Below are 15,940 nucleotides of genomic sequence, written 5' to 3'. Positions count from 1 at the left end.
GATTTAAAAAAAAAAAAAATTCAAATCCTTTTCTTTATAAACAATTTAGTCAGGTGAATGGTCATAAAATCTAGGACAAGTTTAATAATCAGCCATATCGCTCTTGTTATTTGAGAGTTATCACCCTTTAGTTATAGAAATTACTTTAAATTGGTCTTGACCACTCAATAACTTAAAAAGCCTTTGTCCATTAACAAATTTGGTCAGAATGTGCATGTGCAAATGTGTTAGACAAGTTTGATAACCAGCCAAATCACTGTAATCACCCACTTTCTGTTTGTTTTTATCCAGAGCCCCCTGTCCCCTCTGGCTTTGGCCCTGCCTAAAGATGAAAAGGATGATAGTCATTCAGACCAGGAGCCGGATCAGGAGGCTGTACAGAAGTAAATGTCTTCTTTATCAAATATTTGTGTACCTTGCAATGCTTACTGTTTATTTGTAAACAGTGAACCAAATTCTACTGTAGATAATATACTAGGATAGATAATATACTGGGATATATGATACGCTAGTGTTGATAATATGCTAGGATAGATAATACGCTAGTGTTGATAATATGCTAGGATAGATAATACGCTAGTGTTGATAATATGCTAGGATATATGATACGCTAGTGTTGATAATATGCTATGATTGATAATACGCTAGTGTTGATAATATGCTAGGATAGATAATATTTTGGGATAGATAATATGCTAGGATAGATAATACGCTAGTGTTGATAATATGCTAGGATAGATAATACGCTAGTGTTGATAATATGCTAGGATAGATAATATTTTGGGAATGATATTACACTGGGATAGATAATACGCTTGGATAGATGATACACCAGGATATAAAATACACTAGGATAGGTAATATGCTAGTGTAAATAATATGTTAGGATAAATAATATTCTGGGAAAGATAATACGCTGGGTTATATAATATTCTGGGAACCATAATACGCTGGGATATATTATACACTAGGATAGATAATATTCTGGGAAACATAATATGCTGTGATATATAATACACCAGAATAGATAATATGGTAGGATAGATGATATTCTGGGAAACGTAATACGCTGGAATATATGACTATGGGTGGTATTGCGAAAAAATGTAGTGGGAGGGAACTCTACACAAGATAAGTGAAAAATTTGTGCTTATTGAAATGCAACTAGTGGTATAAAAGATCTTTAATTTTCAATATTTTATTAGTAGGAGATAGCTCCATATCTCCTAGTTAAATAATTATGGTAAGCGTACAAAATGCTAAAAAGTATTTTTGTTCCCTTACCTAACGAAGGTATTTGTCTAGTCGAGGTTGTGGTAAGAGACATACGCTGGCCGTGTCCAACTCCATCGAGGTTCATGACGAACTGCGACTCAACCATATACAGACTCCTATCCGAGCCACCAGACGGTCTTCAGATCGGGGAATATGTGAGATTTGTTCGCTCCTTCTTATGGAAGATAAATGTTAATGTACTAAAACATAGCCATGAAATATCGTTTTCACCAGTATTCAAATATATGTTGGATAGAGTCTTAGTGAATGAAACTTAAAATCAAGAAAATTTTGATGTTTACAAAATTCAAGAAAAAAACATCAATGTTTTCCGTTTTATGGCGTTGTTGTCCATGGTGTTAAGAAAGTTTTACCGTTCATGCTTATCTCCATTATTTCATAACTTTCATCTCCATACACAGCACCCTACTCATACAAAGAAGACAATATGCTCCATCTTTCGAATGAGCGGTTTTCCCCAGTACGACGAGCGAGTGAAGGCCTGGCTGGCGTCAGCAAGCATCAACTCTCACACCTTGAGCGTCTGTATAACCAGACATTAACGTCACAACAGGCTGGTCGACACTCATCGTCACATAGCTTACGTCAGCTACAACATGAATGCCACGAACTTCAGGTAACAAGGGTCGTTTTATTAATTTTTACTTTTTTACTTTGAATTTTTCTGGCGTAGTAATTTTTTGGAATAATAACTGTTGATTTGTTAGGATCTTCTGTATACAATTTTGTAAGGAACCTGTTTAGGGTTGCAATATCATTTGACTCGGAGCTGGTCTTCTGACACCTACTTTGTTAATGATGCAAATTTATAGCTGAATGTTTTGGAAAGTATTTAAAAATGAATTAAGTAACCTTAGTTCCATTTCAAAAACATGTGTTTTTGGTACTTGATACCATCTCTTTTAAAATTTAAACAGAATGTCGGAAGATTTATAGTCGTTCTGAGTTGATTTTGTGATCTGTATATTTATTCACCTGGCCCCAATTTCTCAAAACGTCTTAAGTCCCTTATAACAGGATTAAGCTAAGCTCACTATTTTTGTTGTTCGAGAATATGCGTTATGTTATCTTCTTTAAGAGTTTTTCGAAATTTTATAGGAATAATTTGTATGATAATCACAATAAACCATTTTTATTTACCAAAATCTAATTTTAAGTATGTATTTCGGCTAATTGAAATAAGCGACTTAAGCCTGTTAAGCTTAAGAAGTTTCGAGAAATTGGGGCCTGATACTATATTAGTTTTTTGTTACTTTTCACAGTGTGTATAGGTATCCGTTGTACAAATAAGCTTGTAATTCATTGAGCCATTTGCACATTTGCAATGATGCTAAATTTGAAAGCCTGATGAACCCATATAATTTTGGCATCATTCAAGAAGCAGTCATCAAAATTAGACTTTTGGATGAAGAAGCCCGAATTCTTGTACTATTGCTTGGCATCAAATTTGTTCACAAGCCCTGCTCTATAAAATTCAGAATTTGAGCAAGCCTGGAAGACATTTTACCAGTGCAGGGCTTGCGGGCTTGTGTTAATTTCGTCCACTGAATTTAGAAGGAGTTGCTTGCTGGTTAAAAGAAGTGAAGTAAATGGTAGAAAATACACTTAACATGAAATTATTGCAGTTTATGTTTTATTTTGACTGATATCGGATGTGAAATGAATGATTTTGCAGTATTTCAAGGCCGAATTTGCTTGTTTTGATACAATTCTGACATATTCTTTCTCTACGTATCAAAACTTGTCAAACCCACCACTGGTACTTTCTCAGTACAACAGGGGTGGTTTTCATAAAACTTCTGAAGTCATTTCCCAACTGAAGTCACTTGCCTAGTTTTATTATCTCTTTAGTCATATAAAATAAAAAACAAAGAATTTCCAAAATACATTATTTCTATTGACCTTATTGAAAAATAGATACTTTAATGTTAAAAACACTTAAGCATTTCTTTTCATTTGACTTTGTGAACATTTTAAAAAATAGAGTTAATAAAGGAAGTTTTATGAATAACGCCCCAGGTTTCTAACCAGAAAACAGACTTGAGATTGATTTCATAAGCTATCAGCTTTGGTCCCGATCAACCTTAAATAAAGAAGTGTAAACTAAACTTAACCCTTTTGAATGAAACCAAAAATATATGAAGTCATGAGGCATCCGACATTCACCTAATTGTACACCGGTTATCTTAAATTGTCGTAGAACCTCGTTGTGTACCTTATAGAGTAGAACTTTCACCCATTTGTAACATGTTGTTTTCCTCGATTATATAATATAGCGAGTTTTCTTCTTCTGAATACATTAATATCATTTCCATACTTATTCCCCAGAGCTGTGGCGACACAGTCATCCGGGACAATGGTTCATATTCCACAACAGAGAGACTAATAATAGTTATCATTTTGTAAAAAGGATACTGATAGTATAACCACTATATCATACTTTAAAAAGGAACTTTTCACATTAACTCAGCTAACCGTATTTGTCCCTGTAGATGCCCATCCCCAAATAGAAAAACAAGCGGTATTTCAGAGCATTTTTTGCCTTTCGTTATGCTCATCCTGATTCAGATATTGAAAACATAGAAAGATGACCCACCATCCATAATTATATACAAATGTGGAGAAGATTTTTTATTGATAAAAGTTTTAAAAACGGCACTTGTAGGGGGGTGTCTATTGGGACAAATGTGTTATATTATTATATTCAAACATACCTCCATGTTTAAACGAAGATACTTTTAGTCTTTCTAAATGATATGATGATATAACTGTATTTAAGCTGTTGAAATGTTGGTAAAAAATAACATCTATCTGATGTGCATTATATATAAATAAATATATATATATATAGATCAATGGCTCAAATACTTAAAAGAATATGATCATAGTTTTGAAAAAGACAAAAAAATAAGTCTATGTTTTTGTCAGGCCCACTTTGTAAGTATATCATTTTTTCACCTGTCATTCCAAGTGCTACTATCATTCTATCATTCTATCATTGACTCGTTTATATATTAATTGCAACTAGCAATATACCTTAACCTTTCTATACAACTTGTATTTATAGTTGCTATCATTTTCTTATTTAGACACCAACAGTTTCAGGAAAGATACGCAAAGTACATTTAAACAGTAAAATATATATTATTAAGTTAAACCTCATTATATAGCAGGTTTAAGTTAACACATTCTTGGTAAATAAGGCACAGTTGGGGGTAGCGGATGTTTCGATCCTATTGAATGCCTGATATTTATACATAAAAAGATATATTTGAAAATCCTCCTACTATGCCTTCTGCATGCATCTTTGTTCTGGGATGGAAAGGATTGATGAAATTGTGCACGTTATTTTTATTTGTGGGACTTGTCCTATTGCAAATGATTTAAAAATAATCTTGGTTTTACTGTTTGTTGTTTTTGACAACACTTGTTCCTAAAGACAATGTTGCAGACATCTTAAGGTAGTGTGATGCCAGTGAATTAGCTGTATTGACATTTTAAAGGTAGAGTCATGCACATGGGGTAGCTGTATTGAGATTTTAAAAGTAGTTTAATTGCATATTTTTGGAAGTAATGAGGTTCATAATATTTGATTGAGTAGAATTTTATCTTGCAGTCAAAAATTGTCTAAATGACCTTGACCTAGATATTTGTAATGGAGGAAGTTTTTGAATACCTAGGAGAGCAAAGAATTCTATGATTTTACAAATACATTACTGAGTATGCATGTTAATTATTCTAAAACTAAACTTTTCATTAATTTTGGTCAAGTGAATGATTCAGACCATGTATTGTCAAAAATGCCATCCAAAATGGCTCTTGCTATCTTAAAATGAAATGATTGTTTATGTTAAGGCATATCAATATGATAGTGACTGGATTTTTAAAGATGTATTCAGATTTATTAAAGCCCCAAAGATGAATATCTAGGGGGCTGTGTAGGAGCTAGGCATGTCACATTCCATTCTCTCCTGTCAATTTCCACATTTTCATCATAATGGAATATCTTGAAGGATGGTTGAAATTTCATGAAACTTTACACATTCACAGGTACATGTGAGAAAAAAAGATGCTAACGCATCATTCTGACTCAAGTATATCAAGAGTTATTCCCCTTCTTGAAATAAAAAGAGAAAGATCCTGTCTGAACTGCCTAACTTGTCATTGAATTTCCTACTTATTATGTTTATCAAACTTAACATATAGGTTCATGTTAGACAGGCCATTGCTGGCATGCAGTCACATCATGATGATTGAACTATATCTGGAATTATTCCCCTTGAGGAGATCTGAAATAAACTACATTAGCTTGTTAAATTTGATTACAATATCTTGAACAAAGATTGTTTAAGGTAAGCTTTCACATGAGGAAAATGTCAGACATGAGGTTTGATGAAATGTTTGCAAATTGCTGACTTAACTGTTTTTGACAGGTAATGTACCTCTGCAAAAATAAAAAAACAACAACACTTGATACCTTTAACATTGATTGTTGAAATGTTTAAATTCTTGTGTCTAGGCAAGGTCTTGGGGTATCCATCAATCCTGTGATCCCTCAAGTTTTATACCTTAAACAGTGATTTATGAAATTTTTAGACAAAGTCTTGGGGTATTCATCAATCCTGTGATCACTCTAGTTTTGATTGCTATAAATCAGATCAAAATTCTACATGTTCCTGATGGTTTTTAAATGTAAAGACATTATTTGATTTCTTGCAGCATCTTTCAAAAGCCAAGTTTTTTGGGACTTCTTTGACAACTGGTAACCACATTCACGTAACATGTTCATAGATTTAAAAACATGGTTCCGGCTTTAACTTTTACTTTATTTCTAAAGAGTAAAAGGGCATGACACAGAAATTAGGACTTAGCTGCATGTACTTAGCATGGAAAAATATGTACAGATTATTTCTTGTTTCTGATAATCCAGAGTCTTCATTATTCACAGAAAATCTTACCTTAAAATTCCTCTCCTATTGTATTCATCTCTCATCCAATAGTCAGATTATGATTATATTTTATAGAGATGCCTTCATAAACAGAAAATCTGATGGTTAAAGTACAAATTTGTAATTAAACCTGTTGATCTAAACATATTTCATGTGTTAATCTGTTCAATATTTTAATGCAAATATGTTCTAGTAAAGGTTATTTGCTCATTTTTTTTTAATATTAAAGTATATTATATATGATATTTATCTTTTTAAAGTTTATTCTTTAATTCATTTTTGCAAGTACAGAATCCAGATGGATTTTCATTTGCTTTAAAAAAATGTTAAAAATCATTACACATATGTTCCAACATTCTGATGATTCACTTTCTCATTATTTTCCTTTTTATCTCTCGAGAAAATAATAAACGGTGATGATATATGAACCTTGTATTATTTTTCCTTACAGAAACAAGTAAGTGGGGGGAGTCTGGATCACCACACATTACATCGGCTTGGGCAGAACCGTCCTGTGAGCATGTCAGCAACGAGGATCCCCTCGCCCCCAGTTTCTCCGTTCGGGGCGCCCGTCTCCCCGTTTGGGGCGGCAGTATCCCCGTTTGGGGCACCCGGGTCCCCAGTGTTCCAACAGCGGAGCCCCGCAAGCCCAGACGGAGGGAGCGGGCAACTCTACCAACATCTACAGCGACTTCAGCTTACGCAGCAGATTCGACGAGCGGGCTCCCCGACATTCCGCCGAAGTAGCCCTCCAAATCTCGCCCAGTTATCGTCCTCGGAGAACACGCCTCAGTCATTTCCTAACATTCTGCAAAATATGGGTCAAGGTCATCAGCGATCGAGCCCGCCACCCAACTTCCAGAATCTTCAGATGATCAAAGAGGACTCTCTCGACCTCGATAAAAGTTCACAATCGGACAGCGAGGAAGAAATGGTTGTGCAGGATATTGGTGATAATAAACTCCCCGCCAATGCAACTCAGCAGCCGGCGTTTGGGAAAAAGCCGCAGATTAGCATCACAGACACTCAAGGTCATGTGACTGCTGTGACCTCTGACGGTGACTCTGAGTCAGAGAAGGGGGATAACTCTAACAGTGCAATGGTTTCTCCGAGTTCCCCCATCTCATTGCCACTGAGCAGTAGTGTAGCTTTCAATTATAATTTTGCTCCTCAATACGGTACGTATATGCATTCAAATATTGCAAACATTCCAACGGAAACAAAAGTTACCGTCTGTCCACAAAGTTATTATCAAACTTCAAATAAGAACTGGTACAACCCAGAAGAAGCTTATTTGCAAAAACTACATGGTTTACATGACTCTACTGATAATAGGTCATTAACCAATTATAACGCTCAATCTGCTATCTCATCTTCACCAGGAAGTTGGGAGATTAGCAATGAAGGCATTGTGGGATTGTATCGAGCAAGTAGCCAATCAGATGACAGCAGTGGCCATTCTCAATCTCTTGGTGTTGGTGGGGGTTATGAATTGACGAAAGTTGGATCTTATGTGAATGTTTCTTCAAAAAGATCAGTGGAAGATATTCTTAATGAGATTCGTAAAATTCTCGAACAGAGCGGGCCTCAAATAGCGTACAAGTGCTCAGACAATTGTTTTCGGTTAGCAAACTCAGACGTTGCAATGGAGGTTGAGGTTTGTGAAGGAGTGGACGCAAGTCGCCTTCAAGTGCGGCGAATATCTGGAGATAAAGGCACTTATCAACAGATGTGTCAAGAACTCTTGGCTGGCATTAATATATGAGGCTTTAAGCTTGGTCAAAATGGAAAACAAAGTTATTTTGATGAGATTTGGTCATTGGTACAATATAATGCTGTGAGTGCTATGATAGATGAAGCTAACTTTCCACGGCACAACGCTGAACTGAGTTAAATGATTTAATTAATATTGACCACATTTATTTTCATAGGATTTATTTCTTGCCATCAATCAAAAGAGGATAACTTCTGATGATTTGTGGTCAATGATTTTAGCAGCTTGTGTTTCAGCTAAAGAAGTTAAACTCGAATAAATATTGAGTGGTGCTACAGATTTTGAATCTCCTGTGCTTGATCATTTTAGTCGAAAAAAATAATTGAAAAATATGAATATGAGAATGCTGGTTTGATGTTTAACAGGCGTTGGTACAGTTTGGCATTTGTCATTTTGGATTTTGAAATAGCCATTATGTGAATAATTAGTTTTATTGACAAAGATTTAAAATCTCAGTGTGTATGCTACCAATACCTGTTGTCTGCCACCAGTGTTATGCGCAGTTATATGGCTTTTTTGCAATTCTTTCCATATTTTGTCAAGGTTCTGATATCGATATCTAACTTTTTACCTTTCATCTGCCTCATGTACAAATTTGCTATCATTTTGATAAAGTGCTACAGATTTTGACTGTCTTGAGAATCGCTTTTTTGTAACGAAATTTTAGAAGGATATTTTTAATCTTTCCATTCAGGTATCGGATACATAAATGTGTGAACTTGGTATGCATGGTGACCCCATATTATGTCTGTATCATTTGAAATATTTTTTGGGGTAAATAAAGAATAAGTATAGGGTTTTAGCCAGGTTTTTAAATGGACAGGGTGCTGCAGAAAAGGTACAGGGTGCTGCAGAAAAGGTACAGGGTGCTGAGGGACAAAAGGACTCGCATTCGGAACTCTGTGGCCATTTTTATCAAAAACAACCACTGATGTATGCCACCCTTAAGTAAAACTTTTATCAAATGTCATGTTTCAACTCAAAAAATTGCTATAAAGGTAATTCTCATGTATAATGTAGATTTGAACATGTATTAATCATATTTGTTATCAGCAAGCAAAAGTAAAATGAAACGGATGTTATATGGGGTCACAAGGAATCAAAATTTAATATTACCATTAAAGAAGCGATCAGCTTATTTGTGGGTTGGATTTCTCAATTTATTTTCAAGGAACACATACATCATGCAAGCATATAAGGCAGTGACTGGCAGCTTATTTGCCTTCAGTAAATTGTTTTAAAAAGTTGAAAACAAGGCTGAGAAGCAACAAACGAGCATTGCTGATTCTAAAATTGTGTTGGATATGACATCTGCTAAAGCCTGGGTCTGTTACCTGTACATGTTGAATGGCATTTCACAACTGTGGAGTATTGAATTTGGCTTGAATTTTAAATTGATTATAATTTGTTTTATTTATCATTGTTAATTGTCAAAAATGATATTTTATTAGAAATATTTATATCTATAATTTTTTATATTTTGCTGAAGTTTGAATTGCAGTTAAGTTTTTTTTTTATCGTCAAGTTTTGTTTTAAGTATTTGTCACCTGGCAAATTTGTATTTATTGTTGTGCAAATTAGTTTTGTTGGTTTCTAGTTGTTTGTGAATTTCTGTCTCAGTTTATACCATTGTTCAAAAATTGAATGCTTGCAGGTTCAAATGAAGCGATTTAATCAAGGTGGATTTTTTTTAACGCGTGCAATTCTACTTTTAAATATAAGAATGTATGACTCATAAGGATGAATTTTTTTTGCAGCTTTAAGAACTAATAGCCATAATAGGGAAACTTCATTCTTCTTTCAAAAACAATTATCTGATTGTTCAGAACTTAGCTAAAGTTAACAACGTGTTTAACGACATTGTTGTTAACTTTTAAACACAAACTATTTCATGATTTGTTGATATATTTGAACAAAACAAATTTAGCTGAAACAGTTAAGAGTACTGCAGATAAGAGTACTGCAGATAAGAGTACTGCAGATAACAGATAAGAGTACTGCAGATAAGAGTACTGCAGATAAGAGTACTGCAGATAAGAGTACTGCAGATAACAGATAAGAGTACTGCAGATAAGAGTACTGCAGATAAGAGTACTGCAGATAAGAGTACTGCAGATAACAGATAAGAGTACTGCAGATAAGAGTTCTGCAGATAAGAGTACTGTAGATAAGAGTACTGTAAATCACAGGTGTATCCATTTAATTTCCAGAGCAGTAAAGATTTGAAAGTTAACAAAGATGTTGTTAATCACGATGTTAACTGTTACAAAGTTGTGAACAGTCGAGTCAATTCTGTATCATATGGCTCGAATATCGTCCCTTTACACGCAAGCAATAATATTACATGTATTAAAATAAAAAAATTCATGTTACTAAACGACTGAATTATTATGAACTAACATATGTTAGAATTCATTATACATGTCCATTCCACTTGGGTTTTGTGGTTTTAAGACATGTGTTAGTTTGGTATGTTCAGGATCCATTTTCTATGAATCTCATTTATATGTTAGCCATAATGAAATGACCAAAGTAAATATGAATATGTCCTGAAATTATGGATCTGATCTCCTGGAAAAACTGGCCCCAATTTCTCAATAGTAATCTTAAGCCTAACACACTTACGTATCTTATTTTAATTAGCAAGTTTTCTGACTTAAAACCAAACTAGATTTTTTTATTGTAATTAAGGAAAAAATCTCTTAATCAAGAGCAATGCTGCGCGACTATTCATACTTGAACAAAAAATAATGTACAGAGCTTAGAGGGATAAGACACCAGGTGGTCCCAAAATCAGCAAATACAATATTTCCTCACAACAAGCTTAGAATTGTCAATTTGAGCAAGTATGATGCCAATAATACATCATTTCACATAATTATAAGAATGTTTTGTTGCTGTCTTAGCTGAGTTTACCTGTTTAAAAATAGGGCATAATCGTTTACCAGTTTTTGGTGTGTATATTTAGCATGTGAAAGTCACGTGATTTATGTGGTAGACTGACCCAGTAAACTTTGAATTGGAAACATACGCAAAAACTACACGAAAGATACTTGTGTCGTTCGCGATGTGATACATCAGTAAGTAAGATTCAATGTGTTATACACAACTATATCAATTTTATGCAAGTTTTTGATTATTTTCTTTTTTCTTGCAATGATATCATCTGGTGTCAAGTCCCTTTAATCCTGTAATTAGGGTCGTAAGATTGTTTGAGAAATTTGGGCCTTGTTTTCTGTATGTTAGTAGATCTGCCTTTGAACAGATATTTGATACAAAAGAAAGTCAACACTTTGATTTTCATATATTAATGTATTTCCTCGATAGCAAATCATCATTTTGAATTTTTGCTTTTAAAACAAAGCATGTTAGGTATCAAAATTTGTATAAAATGTTTTGCCTTAATGTCATGAACATTTGTTATCTTAAAATAAGTGCCATTTTACTCAAGATTTTACCAGAATTTAAAACTTCCTGGAACTAAGTGATGTCATTCACTTTTCTCTTTTAACCATGTATATCGCATATGTAATGGAATGAAAAATCAAATTGAACTTATTGCTTATTTTTTTTTATAGAAAATACTTAGCTTTTTTAGAATTTTGAACTTTAGTTAAGAATGCTTAATAACTTTTCTTGGTTTTGTTTGCAAAACATTTAACTTGATCAAAATTTATACTATGCATGAATTATTAAGTTTGAAGTAGTCGTTTGGATAATGTTTTAAAGATTATTCTGGTTAAAAACAGGTGAGATCTGATGACTTGGTTTATGTAAAAGATGTAGTGGGGGAAAAAAATTGTCTTTGAATAAACCTGGTATTAATTTTTTTTTGAAACTATAAAACAGCCTGAATTTGATAGCTATATGATAATTGGTGTTTACTTTGCTTCACTAAATTGTTAATTCAGCATTAATCTGTCAAAGCATGGCTGCCAACTTAATTGTTTTGTGAAGAAGCAACAATTTTCTATTTGTTACCATTGCCCTTGTGCTATCTTCTAAATACCCTGGTAATCTACTAGCTAAACTAATTTAATATAATTTTCATTTAATGAAAAAGTGTTGGTTTATTTTCTTAGAAACAATAAATGCTTTTGTACATATTTTAAATAAATTATGTGGTTGTTCACAAATGTCTAAATATTTCAGTTTGCAGCTTCCTTGATTTTATGGCCTCATACATTTTGAATCATGTTTCAGGCCCCTACAGCTTTAAAACACATTTTTGCATAACATTTTGTCAGTAGTCAATAGTCAGCTTGTATAATTACATACTTTACAATCAACTTTCACTAGTCACATGTTAAGTAGTTACTTTTTAAATTATTTAACTATAATCAATGTTAAGTCTGTCTGTTTTGCTTGTTTTCGACTGAAAAGGACTTTGGAATGCACACTTATTGCTGGCACTATTAGGGCATTTTGTTATCAACTGGAAGTTCTCTGTAATGCACACTTATTTCTGACATCATTAGGGCATTTTGCAATAGAGTCACTAGAGGATATTTCATAGTTAATACTGCATTTGAATTTTGGTGCTTATTTGCTGTCTGAAATTGTCGATGGTTAAGTTTGGTCGTTTACGATTTGGTAACAATGACAAACCTCTGTTGAGTTTAAATTATGGACTGGGGATGGGGGTCACCTTATCAAAGAGGGTACAACTAAATAATGCAAGATTATAAAAAAATGGTTATATTCTACCATAAATTGAAAATTCAGAAATTGAATTAAGATTTTTACCTTATTCCGATAAACCTTGTTTAACATTTTCAGTCTCACTATTTGTTTCAAAATATATCTCACAAGGACTAAAAATAAACCATTCTTAAAATCAAATGGTTGATCTAATGGTTGATCTGAACAGCTCTTCTCATGTGGAGGAGTGAAAGTTGTACAGAGGTGTTCGAAATATGAACTATGATTTGACCAAGGATTTTAGCTTGTCAAGCAACATTTGATATTTTGAACACTTTCTCTCCTTCATTTTATAAGAGTCTACCCATTGAACCAGTACGTCACTCTCCAGTGCAGTTGTCTCCTTTGATGGACAGAGACAATCTCGGCCACCATATATGGAAAAAGCTGAATTTCATCTATAGATTTCAATTAGAAATTTATAACCATATTGTTTTGTTTAAAACTTTGAGATTTGATGTTTAATATCTTAAACTAGATGTAGAAATATATTTGAAATAAAAACATTTCAAGATTTTAAACAAGGTCATGTGACTCTTATAATCATCACATGATATGCGTGATAACTGTATAGCAAAGGGAAATAACTGCTGCATGGAGGTTGCCAGTACATTGTTATACTCGTCTGCATTAGAGCATAAATCAATGTTACTATAGTGATTGATCAAACTTGACCAATTTGTTGCATTTTTTTTCAATATAGGCAAACATAACTCACAGATTGTAAACATCTTCTTTGAGAAAAAAGAAATTATTGTGATATTCATTTTTTTCCTGATACAACTAATTTTAACTGATATAATTTTTACGTCTTATAAATCTGTTTTTTAGTTCACAGAATTTTCATGTTGAATATATACTGTATCTAGTTAACAGTTTTCCGGCCCTTTTTAATGGCCATTTCTCTGGGTAGTGAATGAACAATTTTGCTGTATCTCATTTATCCAAAACTAATATTTCTTAAGGGATTTCTTAACTTGATACCAGTGTGTTGTCAAAATTCATCAAATTCATAAATTGTGATAGATACAAATTGTGAGTTTTCATAGTTTTTTTAATTAAAATTTGTTGAAATAGTCTTAACTGTATCAGAGTTATAAGACAACATGGCTTTATTTAGTAGACATTTTTGTAACAATAAGTTTTTTTTATAAATTTCTATAATACAAATTGCATTTTAAAAAGGCATTAAAATGAATATACCGGTAGATGCATATAATTTAGGATATTCTAAGTGAGAATTCATATGAGAGATATGTCAAGCAGATAAAACTAGCCTGGTCTTGAGAGTTTAAAGTTGACTCGTTTGAAAAAACAACAATAAGTTTTTGTTGTTTTTTGTAATATTCATCCGCTTTAAGGGTTACTCTATTACTCCTAGTATGAGATATCATCACATCTTGAAGACACACAATGGTTGTCATGTTTTTGATTTTTAAATTTGCTTTGTATATGGAAAAACTGAAATTGCTGATCCAGACAGTATTTACCCCTTGTATGCATTTATTCCTATTTATTGACTTCGCTATCTCATGTAATTAGCTTGGCTGCTGTTTTTATCAAAGACAAATAGTCAAGGTTAAGTATTGTCATAGCATTGGTGACGTTGTTAGCAGTTGCTGCGTCTCCCAAACTTGTAACTTAAGACGTAACTCACAAATCTTTCACTATAAGTCTTTCACAAAAAAGACATTCACATGAAACCGAATTCACATGTTACCATTGACAATACGCATATGTGTAGCACGGTGCGTTACTCTGACTTGAATCATTGTTGAGTTATATCCCTCGACCAAGTGAGAAAAATGGACGAGCGTTGACACCCCCTTGTGGTACTCTTGTTATCCACTTCTGTGTTGTCGCCATTACAGCTTGTCATCAAAAAAATTCTATCATTACAAAGTTTTGATTTTATTATGTATAATTTTCTATGTATTACAATATTATATATCATGTGACATGATTATCATGTTACACGGATAATATCAAGTGATATTTTAGATATCACTTTACATTAATATCATGCTATATGAATAGCATGGGAATTAAATATCATGTTACATGGATATCATGTTATATAGATATTTATGTATATATCATGTTACAAAGATTGCTTAGAAAGTAAATATCATGTTACGCTGATATCATGTTACACCGAGTTCAGGTTATATAGATATCATGCAATATGGATATCACATGGAGGAAATATCATGTAACATGGATATCATTATTTTGCTGATATCATGTGATGCCAATGTCATGTGACCTGTTTTACCTGTTACCAAGGTGCTCTTGATAATTCTAAGCCTGGTAATGTCTTAAAAGTGTGATAGTTGTTTTGTTTTAACATATTTTGACTGGCTCAAAAAAATAAAAGTGGAAAACCATGATTTTGTTTCTTATTGCAGATGTAACAGGAGCGTATCAAGGAGTGAAAGCTAAAATATTCTAAAGGCTTCCTCATTTTATGTTACTTAAAACCTTACTGCTTTAACCTCTTGATAAACTTCCAGAAGAAATTGGACAGTCAATTTGGTCCAGCAGTCAATTGTATAAAACTGGTTATGTTTTGCTTTGTGCAAAGTTATCCAATATGTTTATTGATTGGTTAATATTGATCCAGTTATAATATGAACCAATCATATTGTTTTAGAAAGACATCTAGCCAAAAGATAATCTGTGGACAAAGTACCGGTACATGTATTATTCAATTGACTGCATAGCTCTAGCTCTCGAATGATGCGTTTGATTATGTATAATTTGTGAGGATATATTAGACCAATCAGCAAGTTTTGTGATCATAGGCTTAACAATGCTGAAGTTAATGAGAAGGCAAGGCAAATTTTGCCTTAACTCTAGGCTGACCGAGATGTGACTTGATATTAAACTTGACTAAGATAATTATATTACCATTGCACTGCCCCGAGTTTTGTAATCACAGGCCAAGGTACAAAGTGATCAAGGTCATTTTAAAGAAACTGGCAATATAAGGGCAATAACTCCAAACTGACTGAAGCTCTTGTTGGTTATCAAACTGGTCCATAAACACTGTTACGAAGTTCAGTAGGGCATAGGCTGAACCATGCAAAGAAGGTCAATTCAGTCCAATTTTGACAATTAAAAGGCCATAATGCCAAGCTACTATGCCAAGTCTTGCAAATCGGGTTTCATATACATTGGTTGGACAATGCCAGCCTGGCAGCCGATGGTGATTCTATAA

The 15,940-nt window shown here is 33.3% G+C and overlaps 1 protein-coding gene across 4 annotated transcripts in view; it reads left to right on the top strand.

The window, feature by feature from the left end:
• The window catches only part of LOC128235212 (serine/threonine-protein kinase SIK3-like), a 46,880-nt gene extending 31,773 nt beyond the window's left edge, over positions 1-15,107 (top strand). For 2 of the 4 annotated variants that reach the window (XM_052949981.1, XM_052949980.1), the window contains exons 12-16: positions 292-383; positions 1,294-1,430; positions 1,698-1,912; positions 4,386-4,415; positions 6,697-15,107. In XM_052949981.1, the coding sequence (XP_052805941.1) occupies positions 292-383; positions 1,294-1,430; positions 1,698-1,912; positions 4,386-4,415; positions 6,697-8,010 (1,788 nt within the window). In that variant the 3' untranslated portion in view covers positions 8,011-15,107. Of the gene's footprint in view, positions 1-291; positions 384-1,293; positions 1,431-1,697; positions 1,913-4,224; positions 4,234-4,385; positions 4,416-6,696 lie in introns of all 4 variants that reach the window. The other 2 variants (XM_052949982.1, XM_052949983.1) reach the window with 2 other exon arrangements.
• The last annotated feature ends 833 nt before the right edge of the window (positions 15,108-15,940 follow it).

The sequence above is a fragment of the Mya arenaria genome, chromosome 5, assembly GCF_026914265.1.
Source record: "Mya arenaria isolate MELC-2E11 chromosome 5, ASM2691426v1".
Taxonomy (NCBI): Eukaryota; Metazoa; Mollusca; class Bivalvia; order Myida; family Myidae; genus Mya; species Mya arenaria.
The sequence above is the reverse complement of the archived record's forward strand: the minus strand, read 5'-3'. Positions and strand labels throughout refer to the sequence as shown.